Raw genomic sequence first — 19354 nt, 5'->3', positions numbered from 1 at the left:
TAGATTAGCACATGGTAGTTTCATGATTGACGTATGTTGACGCAACTTGACACAAGATAGCGGTCATAATTCTTTAGCGAACAACTTCAATCTTCAATGCAAAGAACAGCGAAGCGTCCTTGGTTACAGAAATCCTATAAAGATAAATGACAGAAAATGTAAATTTACAAGTTTGACAGCTATTAACAAGGTATGTATAATGGAAAATTTATAATTATGTTCACCAATTAAATACTTTCTGTCATTTCCATGCTTTTTGTTTTCCAAATTTGTGGATTGTTTTCCTCTATCGATCTCGTCTTGAGAAACAACACAACACAGAGAGTACGACGTAGGCCTAGCTAGGACCCTACACATTCATAAGAATAGATTAGATAGGCGAGCTATGTGTGACTAGACCCTAGGGCTTAGGCCCTAGTCCTAGGCTAGGGCTACATGAGAGAGGATGATGTAACATTCACTCTTTTAGTATATTTTAACTTAAAGTTTAAGTTTAGGCATGGTCTTTGTATACTATAGGTCTATTCTAGGCCTAGCTACTGTTTACTGGTGGTAAGAATCCTATGATATTGATTATTGTTCACATTTTTTTATTTTTTGTTGGTTTTCTTCCCAAATAAGGGGGTAGGAGGCCTGCCATGCTGTAAAGTGTAAAGTATTTTAATTGAATGTCAGTCAATTCAAGCAGATCCCAGTTCAAGAGGATAATATTGCAAACTATAAACAAAGCCGAATTTATCCAAAAGGAGCGATTAGATCGTTGTTTGTCGCCCTCATTCTCATATTTTAGGGCAAAATTTGACTTGCCAGATGACTGCTAACAAGCCCTTATATTTTTCAACTATTAAATTGTGAACGTTTCATTCTGAATTCACAATTTTTGTCTCCAGTTTGGGATCACTTTTGTATTTGAAAAAGCAAATTATATTTGAAATATATAGTGTTGTAATTGTATTTGTAAATTTATGATGATTATATTTGTAAATGAGAATAGGACTAACTGTAATTGTTATTCATCATAGAAATTTGAATTATATTTACATTTAGGTGTCACAAGCCTGCACAAATCATTGATGCAGTGTGACAAGACTATCAACAGTACAATGACATTGCAACTGTAAAAATGAAGACGGGTAGGTCATACATAGGCGGATTTAAAATGGGCAGCCGCACCACCCCACAAAAAATTTTAAAAATTTAAACAGGTTATCAGCTGAAAAAATGCTAGTACCAATGCCCTAACAGTATAGTACAGTAATATTAAATTTTAATTTGAAGAGGGTGACAAACCATCAAATAGATGGCTCAAAATAGGAAATTTTAAAGTAATTTTGACATTAACTCGCACAGCCTGTTGTTCGCAAAAGTGGATCTTTTCCGCTCGAAGTAAATTCTGCTCTAATCTGCATACCCACGGTTCATGGATTGCTCCTGATCCAAAAAAATACCACTTATTTTCTAGGGGAATAAAAAATGATGTCCAAAACTCTCCCTTTTCTAACCCAGCCCTCACAACAAACAAAAAAATTAATTTCTGAATTTATTTCAATTTCAATTCAATTTCAATTTATTTGCCTCCCATGCCTTATACATACAATAAAATACATAAAATATAAAAAACCTAGGCGTCTTATGACTACAGTGGTTCAGCAATGCATACTAGTAGTTTTCTTGTGTGATAAATGTAGTGATTAGTTCGCTGTTTAGTTTGGCTCAGTAAATTAAAATAAATTTAATTCATATCTTTTTCAAAAGTGTATATTTTGAGCATGCATTGTTTTTTTAATAGCCCAGAACAAAACTATAAATGAATACAGTACTACAAGGAAGGCGTTATTGTGTAATTGAGCTACCTATGCAATCACCATGGCAACGAAAACTACAACCAAAGAGAACCAGTCATCGCGGGAGAAGAATCAGATTGCATCTCTTAGAGAACCATCTTACCCAACACAACGAATGACGCAATCTGTAAAGAAAACAGCTGTTGTGAATCCAGTAACAAACGAACAATATCATACCAGAAAAATGAAGACCAAGATGAGTCAATGGACACCGGTTCTGCACAAGCCATCTAATGAACAAGTAGATTATTTCCATAATTATTCTTATTGTAACACACCTAAATAGATCATTATCATTTGATTGGTGGATTTTGTATCACGTGACCTAGTTTATTTACGCCATTTGTCACTCATGAAAACTGAGTTCCATCCGTGCATTTTTTGTTCCATTTGTTTTGTCCCATTGCACACCTCCACCTATGATGTTTTCATTGTTTGAAAGATGATGGACTGTTCCATTCTGAAGAAAGATAGTTGATTACCAAATTGTTGTAAGTTCTTTGTGTTAAACCTTTTTCGTATTCATGCTCCGCCTCGTTGAATGGAATAGTCAATCTGCTTTCAACTCATGAAAGCTTGCTTCCGATTGCACTCATAAACATTATTTGTATTCCATTACTTACTATTTAAGATTTGTCTTTGATGTTATGAACTATTTTCATTATAACGTCATACATTATAAAAGTACATTATGAATATTATATTTACTCACTTGAAAAATGAAATAATTTAAACTATTATCTAATTTCAGATTTTTGTTGAAAGACGAGATCTGGTAGCTCATTGGGTAAGTCTTGGCAAAAGGTAAAGGTTGAAACCTGAAGCTCTGGGCTCACAAACCGGAGTGCCCATCTGTCTTTCCTTGGCAAAATTGTCATGATTTTTATTAAAATGTTTTTGTTGGATGTTTATTTTCTTAAATAAAATATTTTTTTAAAAGATTCTATTTTATTTTTTAGTTTGATCTTTGGACAGACTCACAGCGAAAAAGATTTTTCAACTACCTTTTACATCGATCAAAGAAATCACAACTCTCATTTATTCAACACTGGTTTCAAGAGCGTGTACCTGTCCGACACTTGGATTTTACTACCGTTTTACCAAAGTTCTTATCCCTTTATATACTGTCGTACCTGGATCCAAGAAGTCTATGCAGGGCTAGTGTAGTGTCTTGGCATTGGAAGTTTCTAACTGAGCAGGTACATATATGATGATCAGGATGATGAGGATGACAATGATAATGATGTTAAAGATGATGATGATGATGAAAATGATGAGGATGAGGATAAAGATGATGATGAGGATGATGGTGATGAGGAGGATGATGATGAGGACAGTGATGCTGAAGATGTTGATGTTTTAGATGATGAGGATGAAGAGGATTATCATTATGGTGATGATGTTTATGATGATGAGGAGGATTATGATTTAAATGGTGAGGTCATGAGAATAATAATGACTGTAAAATAGCGAATGTGTTGATTTACTTGCATTGATTTAGGATGATCTATGGCGTCCAAAGTGTGTCAAGTTTGGTTGGTACTTGCCCTACTCGCCCAGCAACAATGAGTTTGGAGCCTGGAAGCGACACTACATCCACTGTCTACTAACACTGGATGTTGTACAGAATGCTGATAAGGTACTGTAGGAAAAGCTTGCTATTCATCCAGTTGAAAATGGAATTCCATCAGCTGTGATTGTTTGATGACATTAAATATATATAATATGTGCAATCATTTTTGCATAACTTTTCATTTTTCTTTGTATCTTTGTCATCATTTTTTATATAATCTTGTCTGTTTATACACATCTAGATGTGTATAAGAGACAGATAATAAAGCCTGTCTCTTATACACATCTAGATGTGTATAAGAGACAGATACTATTAAATATAACAAATATTATTGTTATTATAATATACAACTATGCAGTTTTATACAGTTTTATTTTTTTTAATGGTTCTGTCATTTTATAATTGTGTTTTAGTCAGTTTTATATGGTAAGCTGGGAGATGGAACAGAACAAGAATTAGCTGCATCGAAGCAAAAACATCGCAGAACACGATCAACAGTACTTCAGACAAGTAAGTAATTATTATCCAGTATTTGACATTTTACACTGGAATTTAAATCCAAGAGGCTACTGAGCATGTCTAAGCCATGGTCAGTTAGTCTGTGCACCTGTTTCATGTGTATTTACAACATTCAGTTGCATATTTACAAGGATCAATTAAGAATATCAATTGGTAAAAGTATAAGGTGAGTAAAGGTAGGAGAATAATCCAAATTTTTAAATTAATTTTTGGCCTGCCTAGCCACTGTAAAGAGGCGCTATAGTAGTTTCATGTTCACATCATTCCATGACAGTTTAAAAGATGCAATGGGTCCTTTAAAGTGCACACATTTGAAGTCCTTATCTGAGAAGACTCTAGCAGCAACCCTGGGTGAGGAGTACCAGCACCCCTTTCTTACTACTCGGCCACTCAACTCGCCAATTGTCAATGAAATGCAGATTGAAACAATTCAGTTTTCGCTAATTTATAGGCTTTTACTACAAAAAAAAAAATTGGGGCTTTACAGTACATTTCTATGTAATATTTACCAATATATTTGTATGTAGTCAACAAATGTTTTTTCTTCTGTTATAGGCAGCATGAGCAATCGTCCACCATGGCTTGATCCCGACCCTAAGCCATTTGATTTGCAACAATCCTACAATGCCATGGTTACGTCTGTCAATCCCAATGATCCTTCCATGCCAACACATGCTTATTTGCATACGGGTCGATGGGGTGTGTCAAGTAGCAAAGGTCATTCTAGATCATGGACTGAGCCCTCTCGGAAGTTTGAATATGGTCTTGAGGGTGGAGATCGAAAGGACAAACACAGGGCCTTAACGGTAACTATTTTTTTAAGGGTGAGGGGATGTTTTGTTAAAGAACAATCAATATGCATTAATGGAAGCAATCATTTCTTTAAAATAAAATGTATGATGCTGACAACTGAGGAATTACAAATCAAATTTAATAGTGTAACACAGAGACAACCAATCCTGCCTCAATGACATTGTGTGCATATAATTTATACTACTGTTGGATGAGGTCTCTGGTAGTCGGTGGATATTGAAAACAGTTCTCAGGGGTCCCAAGTTGGAAGAAGTCATTTCTGGGAGATCTGGGGGGTGAGAGGTCAAAAGGTGGGGGGTGGCAGAGAGGGACTTTCATAGAAGGAGGGTCTAGATCATATCAGCCCCAACATGGTTGAAGCTGAGGTAAGAATACTTGTGAATATGGCACCTCTAGATGGCCAGAAATGGCCGTCTCACACATAAATTTGAATATAATTCATTTCTACTCCATTGTTCATAATTTGGAAATATTTAGGGGGCCTGGGCCAAACTTTACCAACCCTTGAATCTGCCACTGATCTGGTTAATGAGCTTTTTTAACACATTTAATTTTATTTTCCTGCACAAAGTTATACCCATCGGCACTGACTTCCCTGAGAAAATTGATAATAAAGCAGTGAAAACATGCAAAATTATGAATTTGCAGAGATGGGTTAATTTCCGGGGATTCTTGCTTGCTTGTGGGAGGCTGTCCTGATTTCTATCATGACCCCTGAGTTCTATCATGACCCCTGAGTTCTATCATGACCCCTGAGTTCTCTCATGAGGGAGTTTTCTGGAGTTTCAAACTTAACAACTGACCAATCAGAACAAGGCTAGGTATTTGCGCTTCCCCAGAAACACATTTGTGGCAAAGACAAGCTGAACCAGTCACTCATCGCAGAAAGTGATGTTTTAGTCATTATCTCTAAAACACGATTTGTGACGAGTGACTGGTTTGGCTTGTCTTTGCCACATATGTATTGTCCAGCAGACGCATGTGTTTACATACGCTTAAGTTATTGTTTTATGGAACCTTAGCAACACTGTCAGAGGGCGGGGCTTAGTGGAAGGTCTTAATACATTTGTCATCTGAAATAAACTTTGATTTTGTGCAGAATGGAGATGAGCATGATGTGAAACAGCAATCACTTCGGGGGACGCTGTCCGAGAGCATGATGCAAGAGTCATTAAGACCAGACATTGCTGGTGTGTACGAGCAGTCTTGGTCAAGTCCAGTCAAACGTCCAGCATCACGGAGGTTTGTAATACCGCCTCTAATCCACCTATCTATCTGTATATAATCATTTATAAAGTGCTACTTCTAACGGATATTAGGGCCAAGTGCCAAATTCAGTGCAATAACAAAAGTCAAAATGATTCTGGATCCCGTTCTGATTTATGCAGTTAAATCAAAAAAGAATTTTAACAAAAAAAAAGCATTTAAGTTTATTCCCTAAACTAATCATGGTTAGCCATTGACTCCGAGGATTATAGCGCCCTCCCATCAGCAAGTGCTAAGACATAGCATCTGTAACAAATATTAAAAGTTCATTCATTCATACAGAATATTAATTCTTTTAACTAGAATACAATTTTTGTTGAATTTCTCTATTATTGTTTATGAGAACAAATATAAACATTTGGATAACAAAGAAGAGAAAAAAAACCTGTATTGTTTGGCTTAACATATATTAAATTTAATATTATTCTAAAGACAAGAATAGTTATAGAAAAAAGGGGAAAAATTTATCAAACAAAATAACGGTTTTAATTGGAAGATGTGCATTTTTACAATTTGTTTTGCTGTTTAACTTAATTACTTATAAATAGAAAAGATTTGTCTGGTGGTGGAGACTACTCATCAAAGATGTCATCATCAGGTGTTACCATGGAAACTAATCTGCAGAATCAGAGTTATCCCAGTCACCCAAATCCAAGAGTCATCCTTATCTCTTCCAGTGTCCCTGCAAGAGAGGTAATAATAATCCATACATTTTTTGGGAGTGGCATTTTTAGTTGTGAGGAGAAAAAAAAGCCGATTCAAGATAATATAATAATATATATTGCTGCCAATTATTTTTCAATTGATGAGATCCATTTGTATGAACTTTTACAAGAACAATCCAGCATTATACTAGGAGAGGGAATACTTTCAGAATATACTTATACACATATACTTAGTAACAATTAAACAAAATTGTATATACCAAATAAAAGAAATATACAAGATCAAATCTGGACTCAATTTGAAAAGAAATGCTAGAACTGGCATGAAGTGGATTGACTATTATGTAGGAAAGTAACAGCATCAGTAATAGGGTGTCTGTACTTGAGAGGCAAAGTGAAGAGTTTTTATTTTCTGATTGAGAGAGTGTGCACCCAATATTGCATACTTTTGGAAACCACACCAAGCAAAACTCTAACTTTGATGGCTGGAAATTTTATATACGTTTATTGAGTTATGGCTCCCTCTTGTTTCAGGTTCTTGTGAGTGCAGTGTTGTTTGGAGTTATTCCGGTTGTTTATAACTACGATGGAATGACCTTAGAAGCTTTACTTCAGCAGGTTGAGGAAACCCTTAAAGGGCGGCATGCAAAGTATGTTGCTATTGGCTGAAATGTATCACATTTGCATATTATTTGCATATATGCTACTTATTATTTATTCAGTTATTAACATATTGATTTTTGGTATTTTTTTCATTTCATTTATTTTTTCCAAAATATAGTAACGTAGATATGATACACAAACTAAGGAAGTGTTGTCTTTTACAAAATGTGGATGGATTGGTAATAGTGAATTTAACCCCTTTTTGTGACTTAAATTATATGAGTTTACATAAATGTATAGAAAGATACCACTTAGCAAGTATAGAAATGTGGATAGGTAAATTCCCAGCTATTTGTTTGTTTTGTCTGATGTGATTTTCCTTTTTACTTCTAATATTTCTTGATGTAAAATTTCTAAACTATAGGCTTCCTATTACAGGAGCATTGGTCTGTTTGTTGATGGAGCTCCTGGACAGTTGAGACTAGTCCATCACATGACATCATCCTTGACAACTGTGGAGCATCCTGAGGTTCGTCAGTTCTGGGAAGTTCTCTGCACTTGGACACTACCAGCTTCCCTTGGTGGCCACATCGACATTTTTCCACCCCTGGCTGCAAGTGGTAAGAAGAATATTGGCCAAATTTAATGTACCTAAAGTATTGTAACCCATCATGAATTTTGTTATTTCTGAATACAGCATATTGAATCTAAGTCATTTTGTGACAACACCAACACCAACATCATTAACACTTTTTTTCGATAGACAATTCTGCTTCCATTTTTGTAAAAGTTGTTAGTATTGTTTATTAATTTTATAGGGAAAATGTAATATCTTCAATATTTTCTTTTTAAGAGCCTGGACTTAACCTTCTTCAGCAGCTTATGGCCCTAACCGGAATGACGTTTGCTTCCCCAACTGGAGTATCTGGACCGATATACTCACGAGGTTTGTCTTAAATATTTCAATTGTTCAGTGGAATTTAGAAGCTTGTCTTTATTATTATTACTATTAATGTTACCAGTATTATTATTATTATTATTATTATTATTATTATTGTTATTATTTTTGCTATTGTTATTATTATTATTATTATTACTGTAATAGTAATATTAAAGTTGAAATGATACTATGAGAAATAGAAACATAAAATTCTTATTATAGAGATCAAGTATGAAGTAAAACGTTTCTAAATATATTGTACCATACTTATAAATTGAAAAAATGTTTTTAAAGTATTATATTTTCTTCCCTTTGGTAGTTCTGAGTGAATGGTCTGAATCATTTGGTGGTGTCTCACCTCCAACTCTTTACTTCAATACAACTCGGCTTGCAGAGTGGATAAGCATGGCAGAGCATGTTACTGAGGCAACCATTGTGAGCAGACAATTAGTGAAGAATTACTTCAATCAAGAGAGCTCAGACATGATTGACAGGGTGACAGGTAAAATTAATTAATTTATTTGTTTGGTCTGTGAATGAATGTGGAAAATGTCAAACATTGAATTGCTTATTGAAAAATATCAGATAAGTTATAGTTCTTCCAGAGAGATATAAATCAAAACAATTCCATTTTCACTCTAGAGATATTTCACTAGGAACATCTTTAAATTGGTTACCTTCTAATTTAAAACTTTGCCCAGACTATCAAATTGTATTCGACAAAAAAATGTGACATGCCTGAATATCGTCATGATGACATCACATCATGACTATATATGGGCATACAACAGTTTTTTGCATGAAAATTTGTTAGTGTCAACAGTAGAAGATGTCCCAAATATTAATAGCTGACAGTAACCCATCCATCTAATGAATTATTCATACCTTATGCATATTTATAAAGTTCAAATGCCATTTGTTGCTTCACAGGAGATTTAGTTTACAGTGCAATGGGATTAGATGAACTGCAGAGCATCAGAAATGTGGCACCAATCATTAACGAGGGACTCAAAGAAATGGCCAATCAAAAAGCTGTAAGTGATCTTGTGTAGGCTAGTGCTGTAGAAATATATTCTGAAATGGGGGTAGTTTCTGCCCTCAACATGTGTAATATAATATTGTTATTGCTTACTATTGAGATGACAGATGTATCAAACTTGCTTGCTTTAAAAATATAGATATTCCAAAAAACAAAGGATAAATTATTGCTTCTTTGTTTCTAATATTTTTATCTCTTGGTTTCTTTTTAGAGATATCTTATTTTGTATTATTTTACTTTATTCCTATTTTCAAGGACAATCAACTGGAGTTTTTGATCAGATTTTTACAAGAAAGTTTACCTGAATCATCCAAAATTGCAAAAGTTTCCAAGTCAAGACCAGACACCTTAAGAAGCAACTCACCTGTTGCTAAACCTGAAACAAAAGTGCTCTCAGAGACTATGCTTGAGAATGTGAGTGGTATATTGTGGTTTATTTATATGTTCACATAAAACAATCATATAAATAAGATTACTTGTTTGCAGTAAAGCTAAATGGAGAGGTTGTTAAAGAATACTGTACAGTGATAAATAAATAGTTACACTCCTACACACATTTGATAATTTTGTCCAGCACTCTCTTGATCATTTTGCCTGCTACACCCAATGACAAATGACCACTATGAAACCTTGATCAGCATTATCAACACACCTTATTAATTATAGTATGTGTGTTTTAAATGGCCTCAATGAGTAGGCCCTGCGCCCTAGCCCATAGCATGACCACATGCAACAATTTTTTTCATTTTTAACCCCTATCCAAATTATTAAAAACATGTGACATGCCTAAATATGGTTAAGATGACATCACATTATGCCCATCTATGGGTGCATCATGATCTATGTATAGGGATACAACAGTTTTTGTCAAAGAAAATTTTATAATCTGGACAGATCTTTAGACATGAATGCCGGGTGGTAATGTGAAGCACATAGAGGCTTTGATGGCGCGATGTGCTATGTAACAACTAACATAAATTTTGTCTATCATCTAAAATTTTGTCTTTAGGATTCTGATATTGAAGAAGAGATAGCATCAGACATTGAGGAGCTGTTATCAATTGGAAACACATTGACGACCGAGAAGGTGCAACTAACTGTGAGTCAGCCTGGCCTAACAGATGCTCACTTACAACTACAACCCAGTACAGCTTCATCAACAAAGTCATTTGTGAAAATTGTAGGCTATGTAATTTGTTGTTTTTATTGACCTTTAACACTAATTGGCTATTAATCCAAAAGTAATGTAATTCATTAATTATAAATATATTTCCAAAGTAAATTAATTTAAGGTAATATATTTAAAGTAATTCATTAAATATATTAATTAATAAAATGAAATTAATACTTAATTAATTCAATCCACATTTGTAGATAGAAGTAGATAAAATGTAATTCATTAATTGCAATTTAAGTTATATTTCACTGAAATAATTTATTAGATCTTAATATAATTATTTACAGAATGGCACACAAAATGGCGAAACAGAATACCAACCGGAAATGAGGACCCAAATAGCGCAAGAAATTCTACACACCGAGCAAACCTATCGAAATCTACTAAAAATAGTTAAAGATGTTTATGTAAGACCATTACAAGCAGCATTGCAGACGAACCATGCAATCATCAACCAGCCTAATCTCCAAATGATTTTCTCAGATATAATTAATATTCTTAAGGTTACAAGGTGAGATTGGTGTCCTAGTTTGTGTGTACTCTATTGGGGTTTGAAGTCTTTTATTTGTTAATTTTAAGACAAATAAACAACTGTTATTAATTTCATTATCATTATTTCGATGGTGTTTTCTTCAGAAGATTAGTAATAGGAATAATGTTTTTGCCTACCTGATGTGTTAGCATACTGAATGCTGAGTACGTTCGCAAATACTTGCAAGTAAAAAAAAAAAGAGTTATTCGGGTGATAACTACCTAGCCTGGTGTCTTTACTACTAGACCATCGAGCTTGCGCTTAGTGGCTACTGTTTAATCTGATCTCCATTCATCATTGTAATATAAAAATTCATTGTATAATTTCTAAACAGGAACTCATATTTTATAGGCCAAATAAAAAAAATTAATGTTTTAGCCACGCCCGACTGACCCAAAATGTACGAAATTGATGTTCGGCATTTTATTTATATTTTTTTGACTGCAACAAAAAGTACATATTTTTAATGAGCTAAAAAGGCTGGAATAAGACTATTTTCCACTAAATGTGGCCAACACAAGAATTTTTTTTTCTTGGCCTAATTTTGTGTTTTATAACTTGTTGAGACATTGCGTGAAAGTTGGTCCCCTTGTCAAGACCCAGAAGCCTTAATAAATACTCTTTGCATGATGCCACTTTTCTTATTAGTATCTGTTGTCAACATTATTTGAAGTAATATTTGAATATTTTTTGAAAGCATTTCTAAAGCTCTGTCCAGATTATACAATTTTTTCGACAAAAAACTGTTGTATGCCTATATATAGTCATGATGTGGCTATATATGGTCATGATGTGATGTCATCATGACCATATTTAGGCATGTCACATGTTTTTGTCAAATAAAATTTGATATTCTGGATAGGGCTTAACAATAACCAGGATGATTGAAAAGGCTTAGAAACTTTGGCTATACATACTATGTTGTTGCCGCTGTTACAGTTGTTGATGATATTGTTTCTGCTGGTGTTGTTGCCTTTTTGCTGCTTTTGTTGCTGCTAACAGAATAATGACCTTTTTTTATCAAACAGTGATTTTCTTTCTGACCTCAAATCCCGATTGGATGAATGGGGACCTCATCAGTGTCTTGGAGACTCCTTTGTGAAGATGCAGTCAAAGCTTAAGACCTACACGAACTTTCACAACAACTATCCTATTGTGCTTGCTACAATAGAAAAGGTAATGGTGTTGGCACTAAAAGTATATTGTTAAAATGTTTTTACTAAATTATACTTTACTCAGGTATACACAACTATCTGTAACTGTACACAACTCTCTGTAAAGTAATGATGTTTGCACTAAAATTATATTGTTCAAATGTATTTACTAAATTATACTTTACTATCACATTTTCTTTGAAAAAAAATTTCTGTATGCACATATATAGTCATGATGTGCCTATATATGGTCGTGTGACCATATTAAGGAAGTGTCGCACGTTTATGTTTAGCACTTAAACTCCAGACCACAGATCCAAATAAACATTTTTTTAATATAATAAGTTTTAACATATTCTGTTATTGCATCTCCCCAGTGTCGTGAACAGCATCCTGCATTTCGATCATTCTTAAGACGACATGATAAAACACCAGAGACAAAGATGCTGAGCTTGCAAGATCTTCTGTTAGTGCCGACACGCAGGATTCAAGAGTACGTACGGCTCCTGTCTGCTTTAGAGCTCCATACCTCACCAGACCATGCTGACCGTTCTGATATCGCCCAAGCAATTGAAACTTTTCAGAAACTGCAGAAATTTGTTGATGAGGTATGAAAACAATCTTTTTTTTTAAAATCACATTTAAGCAATCAAGATTCAACTTTCTTTCCAAGTCTCCCAATAGTCACAGGAGTCGCTCACACTCTTTCGTGTGCAAGCAGAAATCTTCCAGAAACCAACCCATCTCTCGTAAGTTGATGTATGTTTGTTTTTACTACAGTATTATCCAATTTAAAACAATCACGACACTATAAATGATGTTCATGTCGTATGCATGAGTTTTTTTGGGTTTTTTTTGCCAAATCCATTGCTAGGCTTAGTGAAACACACATGTTTCGGCAGGCTCTACTGCCATCATCAGTGTGAAGACTGCATGCAGGCAATCCTATTTATGAGAGAATAGTGATACGTTGTATTAGATGCGAGTTATATAACCATATTGAAAGATAGAATTGACAAAACAGTTCATGAATAAATATAAAGACAAGAAAGAACAAGAAAAAGAACTGAATCAAAGTGTTAAGTTAACATGGTAGACTGGTTTGTTGAGTGAGGGCTGTTCCCTTTGTATTGTGTAATGCCTCCTTGATTTTCAGTAGGTATTTGGAGGAGGCAGAGTATTTGGAAACAGTTTTCATTACAACATTGTCTACATTTGGTGGAACTATTTAAAGTGTTTGTAGATATGGGAGTTCATTCCATTCTTGAAGTCAGTCAGATCTTTGAACCAGATCTTTAAGAAGTGGCTTTTCTCATGTTAGAACCCCTGTGAATAGGCCTATGTTTTTTTTCTGATTTCTTGTTGTAGTGTAAGCGTCGTTGTGAGAGGGAGCACCGGCTGATATTTCTACAAAAGAGAATTCTCAAGTGTCCAAACCTACTGGAATCCAATCGATTCCTCATTCGAGAAGACATCGTAGCTCACTTGAAACCACCTCCAAATGATCTTAGACCAGACTTAAGGTGAGTGAGCAACTACAGTTAAAGACCACTTTTTGGACGGGGGACTAGGATCAAGGTTTCCATGGTCTTTAGCAGCTTTGATCTCTAATTAGAATAATAAAGATATAAGACCAAATAATTCAAAATTTCAGATTAATTTCTTTATAATTTTTTTTTTAAATTTATATTTTGTTTATTTTATTTATTTTAAATCCCTGGTTTAATTAACATTCCAAGTGTAGAATTTATTCTATAATTGATTCATTTTATGTTTTTTGTAGAATTTATCAACACATTGAGAACTTGGGAGTGTTCCTGTTTAATGATGCTCTGGTTGTTACGATAACAACAAATAAGCCGTATCCATATGAGCGTTGTGTTGAAGTCAAGTATAGTTTCCTGGCATCTCTTGCACTCACCAAACTCAAAGTACTGGATTTACCAGATACCAAGTGTAAGTGCAGTGTTTGTACTTTAATTAGTTTTTTGTTCATGTTTTTATTTTCTTGAAATTTTTGATCATTGAAAATATCTTTCATTTGGCCTCCCGTCTTTATTAATTGAGTTATAGCGAACAGTGGCGTATCTAAGCGTCTGTAAATGTGGGTGGGGGTTGGGGGTGCTTGATGATTAAGTGAGGGGGTGCCAGCTTGCATAATAAGGTAATTTTTATGTACTTGAGCGTGATTTTTTTTGCTTCATACATTTTAAACATTTTCCATGCATGCGAGGTGGCAACTGGGGGTGTAAGTTTTTAGGAGGGCATGAGCCCCTGCACCCCTAGATAAGCCACTGATAGCAAATCCTAAATTCTGTGTATGCACCTGCACTTCAAGGCACCATCACACACTCCTATTATGACCATCTTCACTCAGCGAAAATCTTCTCAGCATCCCAAGATCTAAAATGAAACATATGGTTAGTAGAACTTTTCTTTTTCTGCTTCAAGCTAAAACTAACAGGCCAAAACTATAATTTATCGCAGGGTGAACAGCCCAGAAAGTTTTTCAGTAGTACTAGCAGGATAATGCAAGCTCACCTAACTTACCCTATATGAGCACATATAATTGCAACTTGTGTGCATAATAATAAACAATTGTATTCTTTTTTCTTACAGTTAACCAGAATGTATTTTCCATGACAACTCCAAAACGGAAGTGGATTTGTTCTGCCAGCAACTATAGCAACAAACTGGCCATTATTTCATCTCTAGAGGGGGCTATAACAGCTGCCATGGAGGTTGACTAAGGCCTCTAAAATTAAATCCATTTTTTTACTTTCATGTGCTATGTTTTGTGAATGAAAAAAACTCCTGAACAAAGTTACAAAATTTATGCATTTAATGTTCTTAAATAGAACAATTTGTACTATGGTGTTATTGATACATATTTAAGTAATTACCATATATACTCGCATGTAAGTCGATCTGCGTATAAGATGACCTTGAGTTTGAGAAGATTTTTGGATGATTTGTGTATTCTGGGCGTACAAGATGACCCCCCCCCCCTGTTTTTTATGGTCTTTATACACCTAACTGACTAAAAACGCGGCTAAATGTAGGGCCAATCTTCTATATAATACATTTTTATGGGATTTTATACACCAAAAACTTATTCCCTCGCATTATATTGCCTTCATTCAACAGTTAGTAGCTTCATTTCAGTAGTAAATTTGTGTGTTACCGACGATCCGCACATGAGGCGAACATGAGTTAATAAAAAATGTGTATGTGTTGCGCGTATAAGGCAACCCTCCCCCGTTTTTTTATTGTAATTTGTAATTTCAAGTTCTGTCTTATACATGAGAATATATGGTACCAAAACTCCCTCCAAATTTTAAATATTAATAGCACCAATCACCATCTTGATGTTAGTAAGCTTTTATAGAACAAACATCATTTTTAAACTTATTAATTGAGTGTTTTTTCATAAAATAGATAAACTGATTATTGAATATTTAAACAATATTGTAAGTAATATTTAACCAAAGTAATTTTTGATGAACAAATAGTAATGTAAAATGTGTAATATATAACCAAAATTGTAAATAGCTTTTTCAAAAGTCTTCTTCAGTATTTTTGTATGCATAGATATTCTATAGTATTTTTTATTATTGAAAAATGACATATGCAAGTGCTCACTATTATATATGTATGTAAAATAGTTCTAGATTTGTGTAGCAAGTTGTGTGCTGACTAGGCTGATAAGTTACAGGGTTGGACTGAAAGCCTTTTGGACTAATATCTTTTTTAATTCTTTCAATTTTATTACCAATACCAAGGAGTGCTTTTTAAAAATATATATGACAATAGGATGTTAATTAAAACATATTTGTATTCTCTTTATCAACTTCNNCTCCCCCCCCCCCCCCCTTAGTTCTCTACAATTGTGAAAAAATGTAAGACATTACATTGAGGTAAAGATATCTAATCAAATTTAATAATAATGATACAGTTGATTGTGTTAATAATGAATAGTATCTTAAAATGAGATTTATTGAATAGTTTAGGGTTGAACTCAGTAAGCAATATACTGTTCAAATATTTTTTTTAAGCATCGTGTTAAAATGTGTAATATATATTCTTTACACCCTACATAATAATTGGGATCAATCACAATGATGATAACATGAATTAATTTATTTTTTATCAATGTTTATTATGATGTAACACAAATGAAACCTAGTACAAATCGCTTTGATCATGTTTCAAAATGTTGGACATTAGATGTACAGTTAGCAGTACAGAATATATTGTATATTCATTTAATATTTATTTATTAGAAATCTAAAGACAGACACTCACTGCATCCGGCGGTTGTCGGCCCTCGCGATTCTATTGAGAGCGTAAGGCCACGACGGGCGCGCAACAGGTCGTTTTTAATGACAATTCGTTCAGACTGCCACCGAAAATTAGCAGGCGGTGTTGCGTCGTCTAGCGCTCACAGGAAGCAGAGTTGGATTCCTCGGCTTACGGTCGTACAACCGTCATAACGCTGTGAGTGACCGGCTTAAAGAGCAACCAAAGAGGTGTCCAGTGGACCACCCCAAAAGCTGAGAATTCAAAGCTAAGATTTTGCATACTGCCCAAAGTAATACATATAAAATAAAAGTCTTAAAATATAGTAGACTAGGCCTGTACAAGATCATAAAAACAATCCATAAAATATGAGTCAGTCAAGTTTCATGGTATACAATTGTTGCTCCATGTGCCAGTTTATAAGTTGGTATGACGATTGAGTACAAATGGCATACCTATTCACGTGTCTTCTACAAAAACGTAGTACCCCCATGTGCCTCCCCTCACTAGAAATTTGCTGAGAAAAAAAAATTCAGTACAGCATTTGAAAATTACCTCTTATCCCTTAATTATTTCAGCTACCTCAAAATTCTTGCACACCTTCCCTTTAGCTTATATATGTTAATAACCCTAGGTATGCCACTGTTAAGTAATGATAGGTTGTGCTTATAGGTAGCAACAACATTTAATCTATAAGGAGTGGTATCGACTGTGAAGCAGTAACTTTACACCAATGACCAAAGATGTTATTTAAGAACAAACAATTGCATTAAATAAGTTAATAAAAACTTGTGGAGACAACTGTTTAATACTGGCCAAGGAGTAACGGTCGTCGTAGTATCCATATAAAGAGAGCAGTTGACAATTGTTTGAAAAACGGAAAAATAGTATTAATACACAACAGCTTAATCACTTATAACCCCTAAAGACATATAAATCAATTGTTGGTTAAAACGAATAAAATAAAATAAAGTATATTACAGTACCTAGAATTGGACATTCAAATAAGCTTACATTATTTTAAATACTGTGTATTGTTTTTTATTTTATTTCAATATAGGCCTAATAGTATTATTGTTTGTATATTATTATTTTTATTAATTGATATAGCTATCTATATTCGCTTTGCATCGGTTTATAATTAATGGTGCTCCTTCGTGTGAATTTAATTTCAGTAATTACAGTGTTAATTTATAATTATGATCTTCTTTTTCTTTGTTTTTACTTGTGTACCCTCATAAATCTTGCTGTGATGTTGTGTGGTTTAATATTTAATTGCTTGTGGTTTAATTATATTGAAGAGTATTATAATATGTGCATTCCTTTTACTTTTTTCTTTTGCAGTAGCCTGGGGGATGTGTCAATGTTAATATGATTTCAACCTCGGTGTTTATGTTTTTCATGATTTATAGTCTGTTGCGTTTATAATATTTCGTTTGGAACATTTAATTAACTAGTAAAGTTCATTAAGTATTGTTAACATGTAGTGTGCTCTTTTCCCTTGTAATGTTAATATAGACTAATGCGGCTATACGATTTATTTTCGTCCTTAACAATTTGTGGAATTATTTAAAAAGTATACAAAATTTGTTGTAATCGCTGAATATGGAATGACTATGCGTAATGTGTTCTTGATATAATGAGATTGTCGTAAGCCTACAAATAAAAATAAGCTGATAAATTTTCATTTTCATTTGCTGAGCAAGATACTTATATTGGTTAGGTCTACCAGGGACTGGGCCTACTAAATGACGAATAAATAATGTTACGTAAGCCTACCTGTTACAAATGAGATAAAGTTTAGTATTGGAGTATGCAACGCCCTCTTGCGGTGATGCATCGGAACAAATTGCACTACTGGATATTGCATTACCTTCATTACTTTAGGCCTTACCTATTTATGTTTTTCTCTGCAAGATACACTATATACTTTTTTTCTGTGTATGCGTTGATTTTTTTTTCTTTCAATGGTAGGCCTACTACCATTGTCTCATCCATGATTTGTCTCGCTTTTTGAAATAAAATGGATTCATAACTTTGTAAACCAGGCTTCTTGTCATAATTATTTCACTTCGTTATTAATATTACTGTTTGTAATGAAAAAAGTAGAACCACTTTCGCAACTTCGGAGATGGAGAGCATGTAGGCCCTATGCGCTGAAACACAACACAATTGTAGGCTCTCCTGATTCGGTATCATATTTTACGTGTAGTTTTTCAGGACATAAACTTTACAAGTTGTTGTTACAAGCTGTGTTCAATTATGTTTAGTGATGTGTATTAGTTTAACATGGCGCCATATACTAATGTTAGGATACAGTTCTTCAGCTTTCTCGAAAGATAAAAATTGAATGGTATGTCAACGCAAGGTATTATTTTAGTTGGCCCCACTATTGGTTTTGTAAATGAAAGTTCTGTCTAGCATTTAGGCCTAATTTATGGCGATTAATAATTTTATAATGAAACAAAAGTCCCACAAACCAGCACAAACTATTCTATTTTTAACTTATTTTAGTCCTACCCATGAGTTTCTTTAAAGTATTAGGAACCAGTAGCAGACCCATAAATTCAAAATAGAATGGGGACCCAGGGAGGGAATTTTACATAAATAAATATCCGTCGGCCCTGGACCCCTTGGATCCGCCCTGGTAACATCCGATCCCACATTTAGGTAGGTAAAACTGACCGCCAAAACAGGGCCATTTTTTTCGATAAGAAAAAGTACGGAGGAACAATTTTCGTGTGTATAAAGTGGTTTTAAAGAGAGAAATCGGGAAACTGTGGGATTTAAACTATTAAAAAAATTTTTTTTAAATTACTATGTGACATTGTAATGGATTTATTCTTCCAGATAGGTAGGGATTATTTAAAAGGTCGTCTTTGTGGTAGGCACACCGATTCTCTACTGATACCTGGGGTTCCCTTAACTTT

At 34.1% G+C, this 19354-nt stretch overlaps 1 protein-coding gene across 1 annotated transcript; it reads left to right on the top strand.

Moving 5' to 3' along the window:
• The first annotated feature begins 42 nt into the window (after positions 1-42).
• LOC117108933 (epithelial cell-transforming sequence 2 oncogene-like) lies at positions 43-18468 on the top strand. Its single transcript, XM_033251115.1, has 22 exons — positions 43-190; positions 1790-2085; positions 2596-2631; positions 2804-3043; positions 3346-3483; positions 3831-3927; positions 4492-4742; positions 5849-5991; positions 6564-6708; positions 7215-7330; positions 7722-7903; positions 8137-8229; positions 8543-8725; positions 9154-9257; positions 9518-9676; positions 10272-10442; positions 10727-10950; positions 12000-12147; positions 12503-12733; positions 13494-13648; positions 13909-14081; positions 14745-18468. The coding sequence occupies exons 2-22, from the start codon at positions 1867-1869 to the stop codon at positions 14873-14875; spliced, it is 3339 nt and encodes a 1112-aa protein (XP_033107006.1). The 5' UTR covers positions 43-190; positions 1790-1866; the 3' UTR covers positions 14876-18468.
• Positions 18469-19354: the final 886 nt, after the last annotated feature.

This window comes from Anneissia japonica, unplaced genomic scaffold, assembly GCF_011630105.1.
Source record: "Anneissia japonica isolate Jap-2015-1 unplaced genomic scaffold, ASM1163010v1 scaffold987_len1640505_cov201, whole genome shotgun sequence".
Lineage (NCBI taxonomy): Eukaryota > Metazoa > Echinodermata > Crinoidea > Comatulida > Comatulidae > Anneissia > Anneissia japonica.
Note: the sequence above shows the minus strand (reverse complement) of the source record. Positions and strands in the feature narration are given on the sequence as shown.

Coding starts and splice junctions, on each gene's coding strand:
- LOC117108933 (XM_033251115.1), top strand. CDS start 1,867: ATGGCAACGAAAACTACAACCAAAGAGAACCAGTCATCGCGGGAGAAG. Junction 3,044..3,345: donor GGAAGTTTCTAACTGAGCAG/GTACATATATGA, acceptor GCATTGATTTAG/GATGATCTATGGCGTCCAAA. Junction 7,331..7,721: donor CTTAAAGGGCGGCATGCAAA/GTATGTTGCTAT, acceptor TTCCTATTACAG/GAGCATTGGTCTGTTTGTTG.